General features: G+C 46.0%; 1 protein-coding gene across 1 annotated transcript in view; it reads left to right on the plus strand.

Annotated features, from left to right (window-relative positions):
- The window catches only part of MAD1L1 (MAD1 mitotic arrest deficient-like 1 (yeast)), a 412,943-nt gene that overhangs the window by 298,675 nt on the left and 86,962 nt on the right, over positions 1-27,306 (plus strand). The window contains exon 17 of the mRNA XM_014946202.1: positions 18,584-18,774. Coding sequence (XP_014801688.1) covers positions 18,584-18,774 — 191 coding nt within the window. The remainder of the gene's footprint in view (positions 1-18,583; positions 18,775-27,306) is intronic.

The following is a 27,306-nucleotide window of genomic DNA, read 5'->3' on the forward strand; positions in this document are numbered from 1 at the left end:
TTGGGGTTCACCCCCGGGGAAAAAAAACAAAAAAAGAAAAAAAAAAAAAAAAAAAGAGGAGCTGCAGCATTTGGATCTTTCCTGTTTTGATATATATAATCAGCTCTACATTTCCTGTCGAAATGTTCATTAAAATTGCAGCCCCTGTGATTACGCAGCTGCCTAATTCAAATCAATGGGGCTCCTGAAACAATTTCAGGTATTTTTAAATACTGCTGTAGAACTTCCTTGTTTACAATGTTATGATTAAGTGACTTTTTTCTAAGTCATCTAAAGCATTAATAAAAATCTCTTTAGCTTTTCTCTAATATTTTATTCACTCTGAGCGGCTGCAAATAATGCAGACCTTGTTTTATGGCTTTATCTTTTACTTCTTAGTGCAGCACGTCTACTTGTGTTGATAACTAAATCAGAAGCCAAATTACACAAGTTCTTTATAATTCCCAGTAAGCCATAATTGACTTCTTTTGTTTTGGAATTCTAACACAAATAAATAAAATCAATAGAGCAGCAGAATAAATAAGCAGTGAGAGTACAGCAGCCATGCCTTGCTCCCGGCTCACTAGCTTTGGGAAGCAACTGTTGATAATGCCTGCCAACTAAAATATTTTGATGTTATAACTGACACGTGGCTGTCCCATAAGGAAGATTTTAATATCCAAAGGGTCAAGAAACTGTAATAGGTCTCATGTTGAAAGATGGGTCATTTTAGTTTTACTGGAAAGATGCTTTCAAGATGATTTGAGTTCTTCTGCTTTGGAATGCTCCAGCTCCAGAGGTTCTCCTAAGTTTGTTTTAATGACTTTGGGATTATTAACTTTTCCCTTTTCCAATGACTCCAATCCCTTTTTACTGTTTCAGAAGCCTTGGCACCATTCGGGTGTGTTTAAGTTGCAAACATTACAGGAAAGTACCTAAATCAAAACATTGTGGGAGAGAGACCGCGTGGAGGAGCAGATGTTTACAGTCTCTGACTTCTGCGGTTGAGAAAAAGCAAACACATTTCTATAAAAACTCGATGTGGTGAAAAGCATTTTAGTTGCCTGTGGTTTAGTGCTTCACCTGCCTGGGAAGGTATTTCTTTTGTCTTGCTTTTGCTTTTATTACCTTACCTGGCTGCACTTAGTAACTCCCGTGCCCGCTGGGTTGGGGTCCCCCTGGGGTGGCAGGAGCGGTGGTGGGACTGGCAGGGCTCGGAGCTGGCTCTCCATCCGTTCCATGAGCCCTGGCTGAGCACATCTGCTCCAGCTGGTGCTGCCAGGGTGGCCAGATGTTGCCACTGCAGATGTTTTAGGGATGCTCTCACCCTCACAGCGCTGCCATCCCCGCTGGGAGCCTCACTCTTCCCAGAAGTGGGATGGAATCATGGAAACCACAGGTCAAAATCAGCCAGTGCTGAGTGGCCGTTGCCAACTCTACCCTTACTGGGTTTAGAAGTAGATGAAGATTTTAAACAAACTCTTCTTCTTTGGTGCTGAAAAGCAGGATGCAGCCTGTGGGACGGAGGAGTATCGTTATTTAGGTGTCATCCCCCGCGTCCTCTTGGTATTCAGGACTTGTGCACCTGTTAAAAGTTAGAGGTAAATGGTTTTGATGTGGACATGGGAAGGGAATGAGATGGAAGAGGACAAGAAAGACCAAAGCTTTTTTTTTATTTTTTTTGTTTTAACAGAGAACAGATTGAATGTGATTTGGCCACTGCACCTTAATGGGTAATCCCCACTCTGAGCCTCAGATGAAAAGAAAAAATCTATAAGGCTAGGGATAATGCCAGAGGATTTTTGCAGACTTCTCTCAGAGGTAGAGTGAGCTACTGAATAGTGCAGCCTTTAATGATAACTTTTTCTTCGAGCACGGAGCTAATTCATTGATTTAGCCGAGTTGGGTAAATCCATTTTTCGTTACTTGCACGTCCCATGCGCAGAGACCTTTTGGTGTGTACCATTTGTTCCTTTTCCTCGCTTGTCCCTCAACATATATTTTTCCTAAACCTCTGGCCGGCCTGCCCCAGCAGCGGGGTCCCCGTGTCACTGGGTGTCATCGGCCCCAACGGGAAGAGTTCTCAGCAGCAGAGAGTGAAACCTTCTCTGAACCAGAACCAAAATAAAGAAATCCTTCTCCTGGAAGGCTGGAATGTGAGAGCAGATTTCTCTGTGCGCTCGCTCCCTGGGCATGGACGTTGGAGACCAAGAGGTCTCAAGGTTACTGAGATGGTATGCTCTTCTCCTACACTGAAATATGCTCTTTGATGACTGGGTATGATGGATGTCGGTGTCTTGGCTGACCTTATTTCAAACACACGGGGTCCTGCACCGGGGCAGGGTTTGCCTCAGAGCTCGCAGGAGTTAGAGAGATGGAAGAGTTCAAGCAATGCCAAGAAGAAGGATGAGCTTCCAAACAGACAGGGCAGGAAGGAGGCGTCCAGGGGCTGTGTAGGGTGAATGCACGTTGAAAAAGAAAAAGTTGAAAAAGAAAAGTAGAGATCACAGAATCATAGAATCTTCTAGGTTGGAAGGGACCTTAAAGATCATCTTGTCCAACCATCAACCTAACTGACAAAAATAGACACCCACACAACAAACAAGGAGCATCATCACTAAACCATACCTCCCAGCACCACATCAACCTGTCTTTTGAACACCTCCAGGGATGGGGCCTCAACCACCTCCCTGGGCAGCCCATTCCAATGGCTGAGAACCCTTTCAGTGAAAAAATTTATCCTAATATCCAGCCTGAACCTCCCCTGGTGTAACTTGAGGCCATTTCCTCTTGTCCTGTCGCCTGTGACTTGAGAGAAGAGACCGACCCCCACCTCTCTACACCCTCCTTTCAGGGAGTTGTAGAGAGCAATAAGGTCTCCCCTCAGCCTCCTCTTCTCCAGGCTGAATAACCCCAGCTCCCTCAGCCTCTCCTCATAAGACTTGTGCTCCAGACCCCTCACCATCTTTGTTGCCCTTCTCTGGACCCGCTCCAGCACCTCGATGTCTTTTTTGTGGTAGGGGGCCCAAAACTGGACACAGTACTCAAGGTGGGGCCTCACCAGTGCCGAGTACAGGGGGATGTTGTGGGTTGGGCTGAGCCCGGGTGCAGCGGTTGGGGCCGGCAGGGCTCCCTGCAGTGAGCGTGGCAGCCCCTCGGGACTCCCAAAGTGCTCTGTAAACTTCACAGCTGTGGGAGAGGTGCCCAGGGATTGCTGCATCCAGCACTAAATGCATCCACGGTGCGAGCGTGAAGTACAGTAACTGCTCAGTGCCACACAGGAGCTTCCTTATGATGAGGAGCGAGAAGTGTCTCTTGAACATGAGAGCAGAGGGGGCAGAACGGCCACATCCCTGTGGGACGAGGGCTGACACCACCGTCCTGGTTTGTGCCCTCGTCCCCAAATACAAATGCTCTGCTGGGAAAACACTTTGCCTTTTCTATAACAGGCCAGGTCTGAGTTTCTTATCTTCTGTGACAAATGGTAGATGCGCAGCACAGCGTGCTCATACCATAACCTCTGGCTGGTTACTGATGCAGGGGGTGAGCGCCAGGTATGGAATCAGAGGTTGGGATCAAGCTAAAGGTCAGGGTTTTTCCACGTACAGAAAAGCCAGCGTCACCTCTTCTTCTTTGCAGAAGCACTGATACGTGGAGGTGTAACAGTCCACCTCTGGTGACTATCGCAGCTCTCATCTCGCATCAGGGCTGTGAAGGAAACAAACGGGTGGGAAAAGGTGGTTTCTCCATTGGTCCCCTCCGGTGACTGTCACAGCTCTCATCTCGCATCAGATGAAGCAAATGAACGGGTGGGAAAAGGTGGTTTCTCCATTGGGGACAATCACATGAAGGGATGGATGGAGTTCAGGAGAGAGTGGGCACAAGCAGAGAGTCACTGCTGTTCTCCAGGGTGGGGAAAAAACGTGTTTCTGCCAGGAAAAGCAGACAATACCTGGGAGTGATTTGAAAAGCCAGGCTGACTCCCAGAGCTTGCTGGCCTCCAAGATAAGGCTTTTACCTGCGTCCTGCATCCCACTGCAAAGACTTTCTTGTTGCTGTTTTTTCCGGGTCCTTCTTGCTTTCCACAGCCTCTGGGCCTCCAGCAGCTTTTGAGCTAACTTTGTGCTTCTTTAAACTTTCCTCTTTTTTTGCCTTTTGTATTTTGACTTGTGTGATAGAGGGCTGAGTGCCCTGCATCTGTAGGGAAAGACAGTCTCTCCTTCAAGACGCGCATGGACTCAGATACCTCTGCTGCATGTTAAATTGAAGGATTTTGTCTCTGTTATTTGGGATTTCTCAATTGTTAAAACATTTCAACACCTGTCATTAGCGAAGGGGCATTAGGTTGACAAGGCCAGCTCCTCAGTCCCACCTATTTACTCACCTGCATCAGTTATAGATTAATTATAACCCCCTGGGTCACCTCTGCTCCATCAGACTGTTTTCTCTAAGATTTGGTTTCATTAGAACTTTATTATAGAACTAACTCTTTTTTTTTGTCTAAAGCCATCAAATTTAAGGCTGAGCTGTGAATTTTCCTGTTGAAGAGGAAGATATCCCAGGTCTGTGCTGTGATTCAGCAGATTCTGCCTCCTCAGCCCAGGCTGTCACCAGATCAGTGCTGTGGAATTAAGCAGCATCTCCTTGACTTTCTTCTCCTCGGCTCCTCTCTCTGTGAAATGGAGACAGCACTAATCTCTCGTTTGTGCAACTCTCTAATGTTTGTCCGGCACTTCAAAGATGCCAAGTACAATAAAACTGCCAAGCATCCCTTTCCCTAACAGGATTGATGATTTACACCCAAAATGCTCATTTTTGTGCTAAAACAAGATCACCTGAAAGATACTGCGGTTGGAACCAAACCAAGGAAGGGGGGAGGAGGAAACCATCTGTTACACAACAGCAGAAATGTTTCAGGGCATTCGCCTGGGAAGCTCTGGGTGACGAGTTTGGAATATGAAGGCTTATTTATATGGATGGAGCTAATTTTCTCTAAGTTATTCATTTTTCACTTAGGGAATTACCTAATCTTACAAGAGAGTCTAGGAGGAAAGATTCATTTATTCTTTGTCTCGTTCAGCCCCAGGCAAGCCTGAAGATGCTCTGCCTCTTCCACTCCTGCTTTTTAACTGCTTCTATTAATGGAGCTTAAAAGATTTTTCTTCTTCTGGGTAAAAAGGGTTAATCTTTCTCGTTCTCTCTCACCCTTCTCCTCCTCTTTTTCTGGAGAGTTCTTTTTTTGGCGTCTCTGGCTGTTTCTATCATCTTTTCCCCCTAATCTGCCACTATCTGAAGAATTCATTACATTTCAAATCAGAGGCCTTGCTGCATACATTAGCAGGTTTTAATAGACTTGCCACGACTCAAAAAGGAGGAAAAAAAAGAGAGAAGATTTAAAACTCTTGTCTTGCCGAAAGCAGACAGATTGACTCAAAAATGACTCAGTCAATAAAAGATGAGTTTTGAAAAGGCTTCCCTCTGCTCAAAGGGAGCTCGTATTCCAGCGAATTAGGTTTTTCTAAGCCCACTGTCAGAAATTAATAATACATACAGCATGTAAAATGGATTTAGCCCTCTACAGCCTTATACAAACATATCTTTGACTTGCTAAATGTGACACGACTACCAGGATTTTCCAGCCTTTATCCCAGGAGTTTGTCATCTCTCCAGAATGGTGACCTCGGTGGAATTCTTAAGCACATCCAAAAAAACTGCTAAATGAGATTTTCATTAAGAATTTGTTTATACTTCTCTCACCCTTTTTCTCCACCCAACCCCCCTTTGTCGGAGAATTTCATTATTACTATTATTTGGAGTCAAAATTGTGCCAAAAGCTTTTGTTTTAAACTCTCAAGCTCTTGAGTCCCTTCACTAGAGTCTCAGTGACCTTCCTTCGAAGACAGAGATACTGAGCCTTCTACATCGTAGCACAAATCTGTCATTTGGTTTTTTACTGCTGCCACAAAAAGGCTTAGAGGCCATTACAATATCTCTTTCTTAGGAAAAAAAAAAAGGCCCTCTGTCTTATTAGATCTATCCATGAGTATTCTTTTGTGATTTGAAGCCTTCCCAGGTGATCCTGATCACCTTGCTTAAGGGAGTTTGAACATGCAGGTGTGAAATCAGTCACTACTCCTGCTTGTTCCTCAGCTGAGAAGAATTAAAAGAATTAAATTGGTACTGATTTTAACCTGCTTGGTGATTGGTCTGGATCCTTTGCTTAAAATGGTTTCAGTCTGCCTTTGTCCAGAGTTCTAAGGATCTACAGAAGGTGTTGCTTTTAGCAGGTATGTCCATATAGCCTTCTGGGGGGCTGTGACCTGACTCTATTTTCCCCATCTCTCATTGTTTTCTCATTCTTCCAAGACTTACTATTTTATTTGGTTTTTGTTCTCTGTATTTCAGAGTGCTTGACTCAATCCTGAAATGTTTTCTGTGTTCTTTTTCTCTCTCTCTGAAAATCTTGTTCCTACTCCCTTTCTTTTATTATTTATTATGAATTCCACTGTATGTTAAGTCTAGAAAGTCACTGCGTGTCCTCGCCTCCTCGTGGATCTGTTCTGTCCCCTGCCTGCGTTATTCTAAATATTGGCTTTGTTGTCCTCTGCTTGTGGAAGGTACTGTATGGCTGTGTGGTAGTGATGTGCTGTCTGGCTCTGGATTATACCTCCCAGATGATGTAGAGAAACTTATAAAAATGCTGGTGAGGAAAGAAAGGTACTAAAGGTTCCATTTCAGACCCTTATGTGCTGTACAGATGTTTTCTGGACTCAAAATGGGCAGAGCTCATGATTTTTTAAATGTGTTTATAGGTTGTATGAAAAGACTGAGCTTAGAGTTGTTGATGATAAGCACCCAAAAAGCACAGTGAGAGTTCTGTCTTTGCCATTGTCACAAGGAGGAAATTTGCCCAGATTTTCCTGTGCTTTGGCTTCAAAGCAGAGATCTCTAACCAGGGGTGTTGATGTTTCGGAGAGGCTTCCATCAAAGTAATGAAAAGCATTTTTCACACAGGTGAATATAATAAACTAGTTCAGCACTAGCAAAAGTATTTCACTTCATAAAAAATTTGTGTTCATCTCCAAGGACAGACTGTTAGGTTGGTGGTTTGATTTTTTTAATATCACTTTGATATGTAACTAGAAATGACCTGTCCGCAAAGGACACCTGGGAGAACATCACCTTCTCCAACACCGTTTTGCCCACTGCTGAAGAAATTGGGGTGACTGGATCCCTTGGTCCTTCTTGTACAGGCATAGACCTACATACTCATTTCTGTCTGAGACCCACCAGTAACTGATTACTTGAAATTAGAAATTCTGCTCCTTCCCCCACTTCACTCATGAACATTGGCCAAGCAGATGTTGGTTCTTGGGTCCTGTTGTAAGATACAACCAGGAATTTTACAGAAACCCCAGGAAGAGAACACTTGTCTGTCTTGCAGATGCTTAGTCCTCAGTGCTTAAAAAGTGTCGGAAGAACCAAATGTACAAGACCTAGAAATCAGCTGGAAGAGGTTCCTCCTCAGGGTCTTTAATTTATAACATACCAAGCTCCTTCCCAGGATAAGACTCCGAAGTTAATGTCCTGTCATCTTCTGTCATAATCAGGAGCTTTTAGTGTTCTCCTGAAAATGTGCTCCTACTGCTGGTGTAGATATGAGCAAAATTGAAGGTAACAAGCCTGACTCTTCCTCTAGTTTTGGGCTTGTTTCCAACTTAGTTCATTTTTTAATCTGTTCCATGTTCTCTTGACTTGAAAAAGGAGTTTTCCCAGTGAATATTATGTCACTTCAGCTTCCAGCTGCTGTGCTGGGACGTAGCCACCCAATAATCTCCTTAGGAATAATTGCTGGTGTCTTTTCAGATCATTTTTGTGAAAGGTGACAAACTGCTCGCCATGGTGAGATGTTAATAACACAGAGATGCCCTTTGTTTGAAAGCTGGTGCAGAAATTACCCCATGTGGTTGTTGGGAAGTCAGAGTTGTAATGGTAAGAAGTGAGGAACGGATCTGTTCATTTGCATATAATTCCAGGTCTTATGTGTCATCTTTTGTGTAAACCATACAATTTCCAGCGCGGTAGGGAATACACGCTCATAATGCAGAGGGACAGGAACATGGGCTCGCTCTCAGCATGGATCAGGGTTAAAGAGATGTCATCTACTTAAAAGGAGGGGATAGGAAAGAAGAAAACATGGTCTGCAGGAGCTGCATGGAGAGAAACATGGATATTTAATGAATCCAAGTTGTCAGACCAGCTCAGGGGAAGCTATAAATCCCATGGCGTCCTCTGAGTAGGCATCAGGAAAAGAGAAGAATTTGTCTCCTTTCACATGTGTCTTGAGCTTAACTTTCTCTGTGTATGCCCAGAATCACAACAGAGACCCATTCCTTGGTTTTCTCGTGGGTCCTGTAGACAAAGGCTGCTCAGGTGTCCCTTTGCCCGTCAGATACGCTAAACTGAGATGGACATCTTTATAACACTGAAATGAAACTCTTAAAGACTCTCCTAACTGTAGCTGAGGGCTTTCCAGCATGTTCCCAGTGTAGGTTTCTCAGCTCTTTCATGAAGAGGTGATTTTTTTGGGAAAATGAATGGTACAGGTACCTGTGGTGTCTTGCAATCTAGAGCCTGAGACATCCATAAATACTTGGTTTGCCTTTTTTTTTTCTTCTTCCTTCTTTAGCTAGAAAGTGTCTCCGAGTAGCCAGTCAGTCCCAATGATGAACCTAACTATTAGAACCTCAGTGCCCATCTTCCAAAATTTCTAATAAAATTGCATGAATATTTAATACCCAATTATTAAATATTTAAAAATTTAAAACCGAACTGGTTTGGAAGTTAGCACGTGCTGAATAATTCAGAATTGGGAAACGAGACTCGGCTCTTGAACTGAGAGAGATGTTACAGTTGCCATCTGCCTGCCCAGGGATAATTTTGCTGGCCCTCTTGGTTTTGGGAGAGTTTGTGGGGTTTGGTTGGAGGCTTCAAGCCTTTGCCTCTTCCTCCAAGAACATTAGCATGAAGTTGAGGGAAATAACCCTCCCTCTCCATAACAACACTACAGACTCCTGTGATGGAAATAGGAGCTCCAGAGGCTGAAATAATGTGATTGAAGGCCTGGTTATCCAGGAGATGGCTCTGTTTCCAAACATCTTTCATGCTCCAGGGAAAAAAGATTGCTTGTCTTTATGTCTGTGTCACATTCCTGCAGTTTTGTTATTTGAAAGCCCTTTTTCCCCTGTTGCTGTTCTGCTCCGCGCTGAACCAGCGTTTCGTGCGGCTCCGGCACGATGATCTTTAAAGGATTGTTTTCATAAAGTGGCCACCAGAAAACGAAGTAGAACGTGAAAAATATGCCAATAAAAATAGGGCAGGACCTGCTGTCCTGGGAGAGGAGGTCCGGGGCACTCCAAAGAGAGCAGAGAGGAAATGTCTGGTGTGATTTTTGAGCGGAATAAGTGCCTTTGGGACCTGCTGCAGGAGCATGAAGAGCGAAAAGAAGGATCTGGGGAAGGTTTGAGTAGTTGGCGTCCAGAGTGCTTTCAGGCCAAGAGCAATATGTTTGCAGTGCCAACACTTCAAAACACTATTAAGGGGGATAAACAGGGGGAAAAAAAAAAAAGAAAAGGATTGAATAGAAGGAGCGAGTGGAGGCTTTTTAGAGCTTAGTTTCCTTTGGAACAAAAGCCCTAAAACAAACTCCTCGATGTTCTGCCATTAAAAACACAAATCAGGTGGTGTGCTGCAGAGCCTTGCCTTTATCTGTTGGGGTGTGATTGTGTTTTGGTCCCTGCTGGCTGGCTGAAGCCGTGTGCCTTCGTCCCGGCCGTGCTGCGCACAGCAGCAGCGCTTCCATTAGCCCGGCCCGGGCAAACAAATGAAAGGGCAGGCTGACCTTTCAGCAAAGCTCTTGTACCTAGGGACAGGGGCACTGGGCTTTGTCTCAAAAAAAAAAAAAAGAAAAAAAGTGACTTCTGGAGCTGGTAATGGTGTTGTGATGCCTGTCAAGGAGAGAGGCAGCTCCTGGGTAGGAAGGGATTTAGTCCAATGCGGTCCCATGTTCTGATTTACAGCCACCCTGCGAATAGTCAGGGTTTAGAGTTGGGTCTGTGCATCCCAAATAAGAAGTAAAAGATGACCGTGTGGTGCACTGTCCCATCTCGGACTCTTGTCTTACGCCACATAATTATTTGATGAGCTGTTTTAGAAATAGGAGTCTCTTTTGGTGTTTATTAATTCTATATTTAGATCCATCTGCCAGCAAAGCTTGGGGTATCTTTGTGTTGGGAGCACAGACTTGGCAGTACAGGGGACAGAGGGGGACAGGATACTGTAAGTAACATAATCTTGGATGCTATCACTGAGTGTCAAAGTCTTTCCATGAGTCTCAACATCAGAATTTGAGCTTAGAAGGCTCCTGGAGTAAGAGCAAAACAGCCCTGCTCCAGGGAAACCTTGAAATCCATCTCTTGCTGGTGGTGAAAAGCTGCTGTTCGTAGCCTCGCTCAACTTCAGATAATAAACTTTAAAGCACTCTCTAATGCACAATTGGATGTTGTCCACCCTGCATTATGAATGAGGATAACTCCTGCAAATAATCTTCACTTTGAGAAGGAGCAAACAAATATTTCTGATCATCAGATAATAAACTTTAAAGCACTTTCTAATGCACAACTGGATGTTGTCCACCCTGCATTATGAATGAGGATAACTCCTGCAAATAATCTTCACTTTGAGAAGGAGCAAACAAATATTTCTGGAGCCGTTTTTCCGTGTTTGTTTTAATAGCAGCTGGTGGGTGCTGTTGGGGAGGTCTCAGTAGCGTCCGGTGTTTTGGGTCGTAATAGTAGGGATGTGCCAGTGGAAACCAGATAATGGGCAGGGTTCAGGTGAGGGGATCAGGCAGGGGATAAACTCACCAATTAGATGCTTCTACAGACCACCCCGTGTAATTAACAATGCGCATTGTATTTGTTAATTATATAGTCCCTAGGATTAATTCTTACATTAGACACTCGAGCGGTTTCAAAGCCACTCTTTCTTGGGACCAGCCCAGTGGAGAAGTGATTCTCCTTCCTCTGAGAAGCCATACAAGTCGAGTTCCTGTTCTTCTACCAGAATTCCCTGAACTGCAGCCCATTGAAAGCTCCAGTGATGGGAGTTTTTTTTGATAACTCCAAACTAGATTACCTGGAAAACAGGTGGACTGGAAGATTTATGCCTAATATTTGCTGGCTTGTTCTACAAGCAGAAGGTAACTGCTTTCCTGTAAACTGAACTGATGCAGGGTATTTATAATTTCAAGGTGAGGTTATATTTTGCATAATGACTAGCTCTGGCTGACATTGCTTTGTTTTGGGAAGCGCCATTGGTCTGTAATTGCCATGTGGAAGAGAAATGTGGCTCCAAAACTTTAGTCATCATTTGTGGGGGGTGGAGGGAGATGTCTTCCTGGTTGGTTCACCATTTATGACAATCCCAACTTCCAAATGGTTTGTGCCATCTCGTACTAATTGGTGATGTCCACCTTGGAGAAAGCTCTCCTGAGGTTAATTCCTCCTGCATCTGGGGTGAATATCATCATCCCCAATGAGTTCTGTTTCACATCGTTTCAGCTGGGGATTTTAAAGCCACCCAGGGTCACTTTACAAACCCTGTGCTGCCTTCACTGATTGCATCGTGGACATGCCACAGGGGTGACTGAGGAACTGAGCTGGGCTTCCAAAAGCCCACTTGGCTCCTGCCTTCCCCCAGTCCCAGACAGCTTTGCCCAGGAGGAGGAGAAGGCAGAGGAAGCTCTAAGAAGTGGGATCCCTGGGGGAGCCTTTTGCTTGGTGGGGGTTCATCTGCCGGCAGAGGAAGCTCTAAGAAGTGAGATCCCTGGGAAAGCCTTTTGCTTGGTGGGGGTTCATCTGCCAGGGCTCAGTCCTGTTCCCAGTCCTTCCCATCCAACTCTGCACCCAAAACCCTTCCAGTCCTTCCCCTTTTCAAACCCCGAGCTGAAGTTTCCTCTTCCAGCTTTGGTTTATGAGGAACCGTGTCTTTTTTGAAAAGAGTTCTGTGATATTCTGTGAAGGACACAATATAAAAAATAAATTGTATCATATTAAATAAAGGCTAACAGAAGAGGAGCCGAGCATTTTCTGATGTAGGCAAGTTTATGAGCATTGCTATTGAGAAATAAAATTCGCTTTGCTAGATTTTATGGGTGTGTTTTACGCCCCGGGTGAGCAGGGGAACCAGGGACCTGGCTGGTGCAGCAGCCCCACACCGTGCTCTCCCCACCATGGTCTGGCAGTCTCCAATTCTTCTTTGCAAAACTTGCAATTTGTGACATTACAACCACGAATTACAACTTTTCTTGAAGGTAAAAAACAGTTTTGTATTCAACAGACTGCGCCGGCTGTTCAATTTTAAACCAAAGTGGTATTTATTTGATCAGTCAACACTGGTTTATTTTTAAACTGTGTGTGCACCATATGGTTCAATGCACCCCCCAGTCCCCCCCTCCACCATCAGATTGTCCTTCCAGCAGCTCAGGAAAGGGTTTGCAAAGGCAGCACGTTCCAAGCAAAGGTCTCCACTGCCATGGCCAGCTCCAGCTCCTGCACTGCCCAAGAAATCTCCACTTAGAACATTTCCCTTATGTTTTTTATCCACAGAATCATAGAATTACTTAATGGTTTGGGTGGGAAGGGACCTTAAAGACCATCCAGTGCCACCCCCTGCCCTGGGCAGGGACACCTCCCACCAGACCAGGTTGCTCCAAGCCCCCTCCAACCTGCCCTTGAACCCCTCCAGGGATGGGGCAGCCACAGCTTCTCTGGGCAACCTGGGCCAGGCTCTCATCACCCTCACACCAAAGTTCTTCCTAGTATCTAATCTAAATCTTCCCTCTTTCAGTTTAACACTGTCCCCCTTCCTCCTATGGCTCCCCTCCCTGATCCAGAGTCCCTCCCCAGCTTTCCTGGAGCCCCCTTTAGGGACTGGAAGGGGCTCTGAGGTCTCCCTGGAGCCTTCTCTTCTCCAGGCTGACACCCTCCACCACCACTTTCAGCCTAAGTAGACCAGGGTTTGGTAAAAAATACAGTATTCTCCATAGCAATGTTGGGTGGCATCGGTCTGAGGCATCCTGCCAGGGCCAGGAATTCATGTGTAAATACTTTATCCTGTGTGTGTTGGAGGTAGCGACCCCAAAACACGTTACTGAGGGCAAGTAACCTTTAATGGGGAGTTAGAAGGTGCCTTCAGGCCTTTCTGAGAGAGAGATGTATTAGCCGGGATCGCAACTGAATTAACGCAGCTACATGGCTTGTGGCATCTTTCAGGACGGGCAGAACAAATTTGTGTTTTCCCGGAAAAAAAGACTAGTGGTACATTTAATTTCATGCCACTTTTGGCATGCTGAGAGCTACATTGTTTCCTCCCCTTTCCCTGGGGAAAAGGTTAAGCGTGGATTTAGTTTTCTTTGGTGTAGAGACTGCTATTGCTATTGATTGACCCGGCTGAACTCGGAGCAGGAGCCAAAGCTGTGGTATTTCTAGGCAGCTGTGAACATTTGCAGATGTAAGGAGTCTAAAAGCAATGGAATAAAAAGCAATGACATTTTCGATATGAGACCAAAAAAGCCCAGCTCATATTTTATTTATTTATCAAAAATAGTCTGAATTATTCATTAAAGTTGATATAAGTGTGTGAAAATACAAGGTGTTTCAAGAAGCAGCATCATTAGGGAGAAGTTAATCATTTGGCAGTATTAATTTTGTAACAGGTTAATGATTTGGGGTTTTTTTTTTTTCAGTGAGGATTTTTTTCCCCCCATCAAACTTTTCAGGACAGGTAACTTTTTGGGCATACTCCTGGCCTGAATACAAAGGAGATAGGGCAGATGATTTCCAAATATTTTCTTTTTCTTTCTGTGCTCCTCCTTTATTATTTTTTTTTTCCAGGCAAAGTAAACAGCCAGTCGTTATCCCTGCCCAAGGCGTAGCCTGCCAAATCTTACACTTATTTTCTCAGTTCTTATTTGTTTCATTAACACTTCAGTGAGGGATGCTTCGGCATCCCTTCCCTGGGACAAGGGATGTTTGTGGTGGGATTCTTCCCCATCCCTTACTTCTGCAGAGCCCACCAGCACCTTCACTCACCTGATGTCTGCAAAGTGTGACAGAGTCACAGAATGATACAGGGTTGGCAGGGACCTCTGGAGATCATCTAGTCCAACCCCCTGCCAGAGCAGGTCCACCCAGAGCAGGTCCCACAGGAACGTGTCCAGGTGGGGTTTGAATGTCTCCAGAGAAGGAGACTCCACCACCTCCCTGGGCAGCCTCTGCCAGGGCTCTGCCACCCTCACAGCAAAGAAGTTCCTCCTCATGTTGAGATGGAACTTCTTATATTCAGGTTTGTGCCCGTTTCCCCTTGTCCTGTCCCTGGGCACCACCGAAAAAAGACTGGCCCCATCCTCTTGACACCCACCCTTTAAGGTGTTGATCATATCCCCCCTCAGCCTTTCCTCATAAGAGAGATGCTCCAGGTCCCTCATCTTTGTAGCCCCTTGTAGTCAAAAATGGGACCTCACGTGAGTGCTAAATACAGGGATTCTGGTGCTCAAATGCTGCCGTTTAAAGATCCAATTAAACCTAAATCTCCAAATGTTGTGAAAGATCTTAAAGGATCAAAATGCTCATCGTTCTGCAGGTGGTAGATAAAACGGGTGGAAGCAGCAACGCTGTTTTCAGAGACCTGCTCTGTTAATGCTCCTCCACCAGTCCCAAAAGGATGTCCCTCTGCTCAGTGCCCACCACGGCTGGGCCTTGAGCACTGCTCTGAAACACACTGAATTGCACTCTGTGCAAGGGGGGGGCTTTTAAATCCATTTTTTTCCTGACAGTGCTAGAAATTTGGCGGGAATTAGCGGTATTAGGTGAGGCTTAAGAATTAGTGCCATCAATTCTTTGAATTGAGATGCAGAGCAAACAATGAGCTGCCTCTTAGCTTAACATCTTCACTTTTTTGGTGGGGGGGAGAATATTAGAAAGATTAATTACTGTCCCCAAGCCAGTGCTTGTGCTGTTCCCTGGGTGCAGGGAACCTGCAGTGCCAGGGTCATGCATGGGCAGAGCCGTGGTGCAGAGAGGCTACAGAGGTGTCCTGTCTGTAAATGTAGGCATCTCATGACACTTTAGACACCCTGAAGTCTCAGAGACGTTGGCCCAGGACTGGCTGGTGTGACACTGAACCTGTAGGAAACCTCTGTCCTGCAGAATTGTAGTGGGAAGCTGTGAAGGATGCTCTAAGGTGTCTCAGGTGGCTTTGTTTCAGAGGTGGGACCCCATCCTACGTTTCTCTAGCCTTGGGTTACCTCCCTGCCAAGTTACTCTCCTCACAAGGTGGCTCCTTGGTTGTGTTGGCAAAACCCTCAAGGTACAGCAGGGGAGTGGGCACAGTCCTGAGCTGTGTCTGAGATAATCTGGGAATAGCCCCAACCTGAATTGTTTCCACGGGATAAATAAATGCCGCAGGAGGTGGGCATCAGCAGCTGCTGTGGCTGAAGTACTGAGGTCTGCAACTTAATGGGGTGTGAAGGAAGAGCAATCCCTGTTTTACCCGAAGTCAGGGTTCAACAGACCTTTTGCTGGGGACAGGTGGAAACTTAATTCCTATCACGTCCCTGTACCTGCTTGTGATTTTTTCCTGCCCTGTCCCCAGGCTGTGCCAGGAAAGAAACACTGTTGGGGAGTTGCTGCTGGAGCCAGGGAGGGGATGAGAAGGCTTTATCCCATCCCTTCAGCTGCTGGCGCCTTCAGCTGCATCTGTAGGAGCAGTTACTGAGCTCAGTGCCTGGCACAAGGCACCTCTAATGGGGAGATAATGGTTTTTTTAAAGCAGGTGAATTCCTTTAGCTGGTGCAGTAATGCACCAAAACTGCCGCAGGCGCTGGAAGGAGGTCCAGGAGGTGGCAAGGGCACGCTGTCAGGAGTGAAGGCTTGCTAGTCCTTCAGTTAAACTGAAAAACTCAAGATTTCTCGCATAGAAGACGATTGTAGTCAGATATTATTTTTTTTTTTTTCCCTTTTTCAGCCTGAGGGTAGCAGAGGGAAGCGTTGCCATCATTTAATTGCTCTTCTGGATGCTCAGGGTGCAGTCCAACAAGGCCAGCACCGTTGGGTGGGTGATGAGGCTGCAGCCCAAGGGGAGCGAGGTGCTCACCGTGGCCATCAGCAGCACCAAGTCGGAGAGAGAAAACAGTGGAGAAGGCGCTAACTCTTCATGAATAACGAAAGCTGCTGGAGGAGTTCATGAATTAGGGTGCCATCCACCTCCAAGGTTATAAAAGTCAGGAAAGGCAGCCTCCATGACGCGGTGGGGAAAGGCAGATTTACTTTTCCAAGGCTAGGCTGCATTTGTTAGGAAAAAAAAATATCGCTGTTGGACATGTGCAATATATTAAAGGCAGTGCTCTCTGACAGTGGTGAAATATTATTTACCACTGCAATGTGGTCACTGAATTTTTACTTTCATATATAGGATTTTGTCCTTAATAGTTCCGTAGCTGAATGAAGACTGTGAGAATATTGAGGTCAGAGCTGCCAATTAACCTCCTGATTTCAGAGGCTGATTACTTAATTAATCAGAGGCCCAGACCCAGCTGGGATGATGGGGAAGAGGTTGTAACAATCCAAGGAAGGGTTGAGTTAATTGTGTGGTGGTGAGTTTGGTAGGAATGGGAAGGTGGGTGGTCAGGAGGGACATGGCCTTTCCCAACTCATGGGAAGAGGGGGTATGTAACCCACCACCCTTCGGGCTCATAAGTGGGGTTTGGATGTTCTTTTTACTTTGCATCCCCCAGCAGTTGGGGGTTTCTCTGTGTAGCAGTGTTTTAATGAACAAACCAGCATGTGATGTTCCCCAAGACTGGCTTGTTCCCCTTGATAGAGCGAGGTAAAGCTGGGGGGAGACTCGGAGTGAAGGAAATACTTTGCTCATACACCGTTTCCACAAGCTGCTCAGGAAGGTGGAACTGAATGAACCGAAGGTAAGGAGTTGGCTGGTGTTAACTCTCCCTGTGTGGATGCTCTCATTCAGAAGTAAAGGGACATGTAGTTCTCTTTAACCGTTAAAGAGTTCCTGTCCTTGCCTGGGGATTAAGCTGAATTGGATTAAGGCCAAAGTACTTCTGAGCAGGGGCATCCTCTGTGGCATTTAAGGCACTTTAACTTAACACGTTGAATTATCCCTTTGTCCCACCATACTTTTGAGCAGGGGCATCCTCTGTGGCATTTTAAGGCACTTTAAGTTAACACGTTGAATTATCCCTTTGTCCCACCCGGAGCACCAAACCAAAGCAGCACAGGAGATAAGAGGAGACTTGAGTTCTCCTGGTGCTGGCAGCTGCTCAGAGGTGAATCACAGGCAAGTCCTTGGCCTCGCAGCTACTGTCCTACGTGCTTCCAGCACCACGCTTGGGAGGGTGATGGAAACACTTTTTGGCAAATACTTGAGCAAAAACTTTTCCAGCTTGTTTGGAAAACAACAATACTCCAGCGTGGGCTGTATAAGCCTGGCCAAAATCCTTCCTTCCTACTCAAGCACTCACCTTGCACCAAAGTTTGTGCTATCCTGGTGCCGGACCTGGGACGAGCTAAAATAAAGATATATGGCCTACATGTGCTGCAATTATGTCTCTGATCACAGTGCAGAATGACAAGGAGTTATCTGAGTGAGCAAGTCTATTTGTTTGCTGTTACAAAGAGTCAGGGTATTTTTTTCCAGCCCCAGACTGCAGTGTTGATAAAACAGGCTGACTTGGGAGACATCTCTAGTGTATATTAAAGTAAAGCCAATCTCTGTAATTAATGGGGGGATAAATCGAGGTTTAATTACTCGGAAGGCACCTTGGGTGAAAGATTCATGGTAATTGTTGTGTATCCTCTTGAAGGATTCACAGGGCTGGCAGCTCCCTCTGTAGCAATAAAACAGAGGGTGAGTGGCAGGTGGTCTCCCAGGACCGCTCTTCCAGGGACTGGTCCAGTTCGGGTGGCAAATGCTGAGAGGGGTTTTTTCACAAGAAAAGCCCCTTCCCGGGTCTGAAGGGATTCCGAAGCAGTGTGTCGATTTGAGATCAAAGCACTCACTGTCAAATCAAGAGTACGTTGGAGCAGATTTCCCTTATAGGCAGCTTCCCCCTGATGTGGCCACACAGAGCCATATTTCTCACTGTTTTTCCACTTTCTTGCTTCCGGTAGTGTAACACCCCACTCTTGGCTTCCATGGAGAAAATAAGATGGGCAGGGAGGAAAGGATGCTCTAGCTTTGAATTTTTGTAGCATGTTGTTAAAAGGCTGGCTGAGCAAAAGAAAAACCCATCCCAGCAAGACACGCCTGTTTTCCTTATTCCCCAGTTTATTATCTTTTGGTCCGCTGGGACCAGGAGGAGAGGGATCCAGCTTCCCTGTGTCTTTACTCTGCCTGCTTAATTCACTTTTAAAAAATTTAATTAACCTTTCCAATTCACTTACTTTGTCCAGCACTGTAAATGCAGCACAGGTTTTTTCCTGGCGGATGTATAATGAAGTACCCATTTTCTTCCCCTACACAGAGCTGAAGAAGCAAGTGGAAAGTGCAGAATTGAAAAACCAGCGTCTGAAAGAAGTTTTCCAGACCAAGATCCAGGAGTTCCGCAAGGTGTGCTACACGCTGACGGGGTACCAGATTGACATCACGACCGAGAACCAGTATCGCCTCACCTCCATCTACGCCGAGCACCAAGGGGACTGCCTGCTCTTTAAGGTAGGTCGGCGCCTTCCTCGCTGCACCTGCTGCTTTGGCTTTGTGGTTTTCAGCGTTTCAGAATATATTTGCTTTTTCTCCGTGCTTTGACTTAGAAAATCACTGTCCCCCTGCTACGTGACAGGGTGTTCCTGATGAGGGAAGTAAAGATCCTTTCTTCTTTTAAAAAATTACCTTGGAAGGTTTGGCGTTTGGGCTAAGTAAAGTAAAGATCCTTTCTTCTTTTAAAAAAATTACCTTGGAAGGTTTGGCGTTTGGTCTCCCACTTATATATCAAATTTAGGAGTAAAGAGAAGAGACTGTCAGTGTGCAGTACCTAAGGCAGCTGGCCTTGCACTTCACCTTTTTATGTTATCGGTTATATATGGTGTGGCAGTAAAACCTTATGTAACCATCAAGGTTTCATCCTTACTTCACTGAGATATATGTCCTTACTGTCTTTGCGATCCTCTGCCTTGTCTGCGTGTCATCATCTTCTCTTTATGTAAATTGGAATCCCTTTTGAGCAGCAACTCATCCTTGTGCGTGTGAAGTGCCATTTATGTGAACAGCAGAGACGAGCAGCAATAACAGTCTGTCTTCTCTCAGTCTGATACCTTTATTGGTCTTGCTGGGTGGTCTCAGGTTGGGTTCTGGCTTGATGGGTGCTGTTTTTCTTCTGCGTTACCTTCCAACTGTCCCAGTTGGGGTGATACATTAGAGAGCTGAGGTGTGACATTGGAGTCACCGAGCTGTTAAGTTCCATCTTTACGTTGGTTCAAGTGTCAACAGCCCAAGTTTACAGGTCAGTGGGAGAAGTTTGTTCTTCCCGGTGGCAAATGTAACTGGTGCTTAAAATCAGACTGGTTTCCTTGGTGTGAGTCTCATTTATGAGAAGGAGGAGGGGTCTGGAGGTGTTTGGTACAGGAGGGGACTCTACAACAGGACCTGAAGGAGTTCCTGTTTCTGCAGCCCTCCTGCTGTGCACCACGTGTGGGTTCCTGCAAGTCCCGTTTCTTTGCGTAACATTTTCCTGTTCTGCAACTTCAGAACCTGAGGAAAAAAGGCCACTGAATAAAGCAAGTGAGGGTAAATATAAGACAGTGCCTAGGATCCTGAGTAAAGCTAGGAAAATATCCCCAAAACAGTTGTATTTCTTGGCCTTATGAAGTCTCTGGGAGAAACTGGGAGAAATGGGAGCAAGAAAAGAGAGCTCGATGTCCAGGGAGGAGGAGAACTCTGTTGGTTTTAAGGTACTGTCCTCGAATCCTGAAAACATTTCTCTACTGAGGTGGTGCAATGCTCTAAGACCTCCAGAAGCCTGTGCTCTCACCTGTAGCATTAAATGTTTAGTGAATGAAACTTCAGCACACTCCTGGAGGTGTCTGTTGGATGCCCTGTCCAGGCAGTACATCTGGCAGCTGTAGGAGAGATGATGTGCTTGGAGAAAGTTAGGAAAACATGAGAAAATTGCGTGCTGACCATGTGAACAAGAGCTGGCTGGTTTCTCAGTAGCTTGTCTCCAGGAGGATCAAATTCTCCTTCATGTCACAGCAATAGAAATAACTTACATGCAAGAGAATGAGCAATCAAATAAGGATTCTGCTCCCTAAACGCTTTTCTTGCTGTCTCTTCTTCACTCAAGTCTTTATTCCCAAGTATGTCCAGAGCATGGGGGTGAGTGTCACCAGGTAGAGCAGCAACATTCCAAGATCTTGTGTTTCCCAAAGCCAAGGCTGGATTGCTTAGTGATTGATGGAATTCCTCAGCCTCTCTTACCTCAAACACTTTTTTGCATGAGAAGAGAAGCAGATTTGCTAATTAGAGCCTGAACAACAAAATCTCAGTGTCTTTCTCCCTGTTGGGTAAATCGTGGACAATTCCCACCGTCTGCAGCTTAGAATAGCAGTGGAATAGAAACAACACATTATTTCCTTGCTGGGTCCAGGCAGCTGGTTCTTGTGCACGTACCAAGGCTTGAATCCTGACTACAGCTTCCAGCGAGGTTCTGTGTTTGTGCTGTGGAATTTCTGAGCCATAACAGACTGTGGGTGTTTGTGTGCATTTCATTAACCCAAAGAGGTCACAAAGCAGGGAATGCTATTTGTATTTATTCCATTCCAGCAATTTATAGAACAGGGTCTATATAATTAAACCAGCGAAGTCCCCTGGCACTTTACAAGCTTCTGTAGTTTGCCTGTAAACTTTAGAGCATATTTCTTTAGCTCTGCTGGTGGCATTTAATTTTCAGCAAGGCTTCAATAGCAGGGATGCAATAGGAGCTACTGTAATGTAACCCCTTCAAAGCTAAATGAAGATGAAAGATGTGCTTGGTTTTCCCGACCAACGTATGTTGTTATTGTAGCAGAGCTTATTATCTGCATGTTGTACGTGTCCAGCCAGTTCATATTAATTGGAATTACTGCTTCAATGAAAGGGTTAATCGCAGTGCCGTGCTGTGACTATAAATGACTGCATCCATAAATGAGCAGTGAATTTCAATGAAGCCCTATCGGTATTTATTGGCGATTCCTATCGATGCAACAGATGAGCTCATCAACTTGAAGGATGTTCCAGTGATTTCTCAGCCCCTCCGTGTGCGAGCGCGTAGGCAGCAAGGAGCATCTCGGGCTTCACAGCTTGCTCTTGCTTGTTAGCTCTTTTTTTTTTTTTTTTTTTTCTAAATGCTGTGGAAAGCGGTGTTGTAGATTCCTCACCAGCAGTTTAGCTTCTGATGATATTTGAGCGGGATGTAATGCATTATAGCTATTGACAGTGTGATATTTTGGAAGTGTAGCTGGTACCCGGGATGTCGTAGGCCAGGCCACCCATGAGATATCCCAAGAACTGCATTGACTCCCCCTGTGACAATCCATTAAACATATCTGCTAAAACAAACAAACTTTTGCTGGGGAGCCTCAAAATCAGCTTTGCCAACTTGGAATTAAGCGGTGGGAAATCAGGATGTCATTGCTCGACCACGAGTTCGTCACGATGTTTACCCTTGTCTGTGGGTAGATCCTGGGTGAGAGTCAGGAAATGAGGTCTTTAGAAAGGCAATGACAGTGGTTTCAGACAAAGAAAGTCTTTTGGTAAACAGAAAGACTGGTCAAATTTGAAGAGGAGATGATTTGGAGACACTTGTGCAAATGAACAAACAGTGGAGAGAAATTAAATCATGGACTTTTTCTTTTTTTTTTTTGTGCCCAAAGAGACAGCTCTGGCTGAAACATTTGAAGCCAATCAATTTAAAATGAAAAGAGTGGAAATCTTTGTATTTTTTAGACCCTATGGCTTCAAGGTGCTGCAGAGAGTATGAGCTCAGTAGGTTTTCTGAAGTGTTAAGAAATCTTTGTGGACACGTAATAATACCTAGTTTACATTAAATATTTACATTTAACTTAAGTAGGGACATGGAAAGCTCTCTGCTTTGAGGTGTAAAGGCAATCTCTTACTGCAGAGGTTAGGAGAAAAACTCCCCTGTGTGCTGCTTATCTTCTGGGTCGTGTCTACATGTGGTTTTGATGCTGCCGTACCTGGCAACGTCCAACTCCATCCCTGGAAATGCTTGGGAAGGAGGACTGGAGTGAAGAAAGGAGAGCAAGAAGTGCTCAGGGAGAGGAATTTGTGCTTGATTATTCCCTGTTTCTCCCATCATGGCGTGAATGTGGTGCTGGTCATTATCCTTTGTAGGGTCCTGGACTGAAAAGTTAATTGATGTGGTCCTGTGTAACAGCTACATTAAATCTGGGGGTGTCTGAGATTTTTTTCTGATTTCAGGTTCCTCTACTTTCTCAGAAAGGCGTGCTCAGATTCCTTAGTAATTTGTGTATAAGTTATTTGGGTCTGAGTTGGTTGGTGAGGAAGTTAAACCAGCCAAACTCTTTCCAGTGTTACAATGGTGTTATGTTTCTGAACTCATAAATATTCTTGCCCAAAAGACTGCCTTTAGACAGATATTTTCTATATACTCAGAGCCCGGTATTGCAGAGTGCAGAATGCTGTCTCCTTCCAGGTCTTGCCTGTGTTACTATTTTCTGTCAGAATTATAAATTCTGGAAACCCACACACCCACAGTAGCTCATGGAGGAGCATCCCCAAGGTGGTAGGTTTGATGCTTTGAAAGAGAATACCCAGGATATCAGACAGCAAACAAAACCAGAAGCATCATGACATAGCTTGCGCTCCGTGCTGCAAAATAAAACTTTTATTGGTGTCCTCTTGAATTGGTAATGTGGTCATAAAATCAGCAGCTTTTCTGCAACCTGTTAAATTAACAACCAGCGTGCGGACATTCTGTTTGATGCACACCTCTTTACGGAGTTGCATCGAGAGCTGCTTTGCAGATCTCTCGAACTTCAAGGCAATATGAAAACTTGCTGGTGGGGTTCACCCTGGGTGCAGAGGCAGAACGTGGGGGTGGTGGAAGGGCTGAAGGCTTTGTACATGGAAGAAGGGTGCAGTGGAAGGACAGACACTACCTTTACCTTCCTGGTCTTCCTTTGCTTCAATCGCACGTGTTCCCCTCTGCCCTGTTGCTTCTATCCTGACAGGGTGTGTGAACTGGGATAGGGCAACTCTGTGGACAAGAAGCACTAGTTTTAATTCTCTTTTCTTGGGGAGGAAAATGAGGCTGGACTGAGTAAGAAAGACCTCGGAGGCTGTTTTTGCAACAGAGTGATGCTGACAAACTGCTGGCTGAAAGGGGGAGATGAAACTTGTGTGGTTAAATGTGCAGAGAGAGCCCAGTCTGAGTTTCCAGCACAACCTCAGTGTCAGTCTGGCCGGGGCACACTGATGAAGGATGTACATTTCCCTATAAGCAGAGCAGTTAGTACGGGGATTACTTCTACTCCCCTGAGTGCTCTTGTTTGGTCTTGAAGCTGTCAGCACTGTTGGGAGCTCTGGATCCGAGTCCCCGTGCTCGGCGTACCTGCAGTTCCACTTAGTTCCTCCTCGAACCCAGCAGAGTATCTCAGAGAAGCATGTTCTAGCTGTTTGTTTCTTTTTGCATGTCTATCTTCTCCCCTCTCCTCCTCCTCCTCACCCTTGATGAGTCTCGAGAGGAGAAAGCAATGACAATTTTGATGGAGTGCTATTCTCCTATCAGCCGTCTCGCTCTCCTGCACACACAATCACAGCTAACAATGGGGCTCATCGGTGGAGCAGGCCAGGCAGCAAGAGATTGATTAGAGATTGTGGGCCTCTGTTAACTCCTCGTTCTTGTTAATTACAAGTTATTTTATTTTTATATTTTGTTTTCAGTTTGCCCATGTGGTTGCTGGAGGTGTGATTTCTGTTCAGGTCCGGGAGCACCCGCTTGCCTTCCGAGTGTGGTGCTTTCTCCTGCCAGATGGTTGTGCTGGGATTCCTGGGAGGGTCAGCAAGGACCCATCTTGGGTTGCACTAATCAGCAGCTCTAAAACAGGAGCTGTTGAGCAATCTGTGGTGTTACAGCCTCAAATCCTGTGTTTAAACGTCCTACGCATTGTTTTCTTTCAGATGTTGTAGCAGCCTGTTCCACGTTAGGACCTAACTTCAATTCTTGCTACTGTCTTCATCTTGTTCTGCTCTTTTTTCTCCCAATATAGTGTCTGTTCTGCTGCTTGAGCATCCCTAAATAACTGCCTATCCCCTAGGGCAGGGTAGGGTTGGGGTATTTGGCCTCAAGTTACGCCAGGGGAGGTTCAGGCTGGATATTAGGAAAAATTTTTTCACTGAAAGGGTTCTCAGCCCTTGGAATGGGCTGCCCAGGGAGGGGGTTGAGGCCCCATCCCTGGAGGTGTTCAAAAGACGGGTTGCTGTAGTGCTGGGAGGTCTGGTTTAGTGATGGTGATGCTCCTTGTTTGTTGTGTGGGTGTCTATTTTTGTCAGTGAGGTTGACGGTTGGACAAGATGATCTTTAAGGTCCCTTCCAACCTAGAAGATTCTGTGATTTTTTTTCCAAATTAAACCCATCACCTCAAGAATAGTGAAACTGGGGGAGATCTAACAGAAGGTTTTCTTTTTACTGCAGAATTTTGGAGCAAAAAGATGCTGCTCCAAGTCTTCAGGAGGTTGGGCTGAAGCCTTGTTCCAAGTGAGCAAAGTTAATGCTCTTTCTCTGCTTCCCTTTCCCATCTGTACGAGGGGGAGGATGCTCCTGCTGGTGTCACTAGATTGTTGTGAGGATAAGGAGCCCATGCTGGTGGGGACAGCAGAGCAGCTTTGGGCTGGGGAACACGCTCCCCTGGTACCTGTTGGCACGATACCCGTTTCCAGCGCGTTGGCACCGCTCGCTCCCGTTCCCTGCTGTCCTGTGAGTCTGCCAGGGCAGACCCAGCCCTGCAGGTAATTAATGCTGATGATGCTGGAGAATTATTCCGGTGACTGAGTCTTTCCTGACTGGTGGGAGGATGGAACATGTGAAGCCCTATGAAGGGTCAGAGATTTGTCTTGCAGCGGGTCACAGGGATGAGTTGAGGCTTTCCTCTCTGCTGGAGTGACTGATGGGTTATGCCATGGGGCACACACGCAGCCCCTCACTTTGAAAAGTAAGGCCTGTTTTGGGGCAGAAAATGTGAGGTTGGCTCGTACATGCCATCTGAGATTCAGGCTGTTCCTTTGCTTTTCCCTGTTTGCTTTGTCACCATCAGCTCCTGGCCACCAAGTTGCATTTGCCTTTCCCTTCCCCGTGCTCCATTGCACCCCAAGGAGATGGTGGTGCTGGGGCTGTACCCCCCGATTTCCCTCCCCCCAGTTGCTGCCCTGAGCTCTGCCTCTCCCTCTGCACTCCCCCTCTCTTGGCAAAGGAGCCAGGCACTTGAAAAAGGCAGTTTTCAAGTTATTCCCACAAACTCTGGCTGTGATTTCAACCACCATCACTGATGGTGCTGCTCGTGGCCTCATCCAGGCAACAGGACGCAGTAGCCATCCCAGCTGAAGGACCTCAGCATGTTTCCACGGCTTCTGCAATAACAATAAGTAGCCAAATTACTGGAATACACCTCTTTTCTTTTTTTTAAATTAGTTTGCGATTCACCTCACTCCAAATCCCTTTTTCCCTTCATTAAAATATCTCATATTTAATGAAATGGCAGAGACAGTCTGTGCTTTCTAGGGAGAGTCAAGTGCACCCACACGGAGCAGAGGTCACCGATGAGAATTTAATTAACCCAGAGCATCGGGGCTGGTGTAGCACCATGTGTGGCCCTGGAGGGATGTGTGGTGTAGGACCTCGTGCCACGTGGCATTGCCAGGTGACCCAGCACCCAACACAGAGACTGCCACCGTGTCACAGGAGGCAAAGCAGACCCTGGCTGACTTACCTACTGCAATAAAAACCTTATTCCATTTTTTTACCTCTCCCCGTGCTCCCAGTACCTGCCTGATGGCAGTTTGCTGGAGAAGAGTTGTTCTCGTTGCTGGCTGTGCCCGTTCTCCCCATGGAGGGTCTCAGGAGAGGAGGAGGTTGGTGTCTGCCTGCTGCTGTGTTTGAACAGCTTACAGAGGGCTGTGTGGGCTGACGGGACTGTGTTTATGCACCACGAGATGAAAACACCATCAAATAATGGATAAAGCAGAGGGAGGGGACATGAGCAACCCCCTCCTGGATTCTTATTCCCGACCCTGCTGCTAAATGGCCCCAGGGCTGTGCTCCAGCTCACTCCATCTTTCAAATTTCTCAGTCCCCCTCACCCGGGTGCAGGATATTGCCATCCGTGGGGGGTTTGAGAAGCTTTTCAGGATGTTCTGCAGTGAGCAGGTTGGAGATATAAGCCGTGTTTTGGTTCTAGGCAGATGCGGCACGTTGTCCCTCAGACACACGGTGCAGCCGGCGTGGGGTGGCACAGTCACTCCTGTCCTCTTCTGTGGGTACCCACAATCTATAACTGGCATTAAATCTCTTCATTTTATTTTATTTATTAGAGTCTCTGGTTGTTTCAAAAGATGTTCTACTTGGAGCCTGTGTGATTGGGTCCCTTGAAGTAAAAGGCCGTGCCTTCCAGTCCAGGCAATGGGGGAGTACAAAGGTCTTGTTGCTGCACACATGAAATGGGTGTCAAAAAGCTGCTTTGACCATTCATGACCATGTCATGATCCCTCATGGACATCCCTGAAGGCTCCTCGTAGCTGGCTGTGAGGACTGAGGGATGGTGCAGAGACCATGGAGTCAGAGCATCACTGAGGGAGATGGAGATGGCTTTTCTACCACCCATTCACCTTTTCCCTGTTTGCACCAGGAAGAGGTTTGTGCATAGACCTCTAGGAAGAGCAGTCAGCTCCAGGAGATGGCTCCAAGGTGAGGTACAGCTGGTGACATCCACCAAAGCACCCACCAGCATGTGAGAGCCCCAGGTCCCAGCAGCACCACTCAGCCTGCACAGAGCCACCAGTCAGAGCCAGTGGCATCTGCTGCCTCTCTCCTTTCTGGAGTAAGCACCACGTTGTTTAAATACAAATATAATTAGGACTTATCTCTTGCTTCGGGAGTTACAGCTACTACCTGTGCTTGACTGGGGCAAAAGATTGTCTGATCTCCAGGGAGGAAATATAATTAGCGAGGGAAGGGGG

This window comes from Calidris pugnax, unplaced genomic scaffold (genome assembly GCF_001431845.1).
Source record: "Calidris pugnax isolate Ruff unplaced genomic scaffold, ASM143184v1 scaffold123, whole genome shotgun sequence".
NCBI classification, from domain to species: Eukaryota; Metazoa; Chordata; class Aves; order Charadriiformes; family Scolopacidae; genus Calidris; species Calidris pugnax.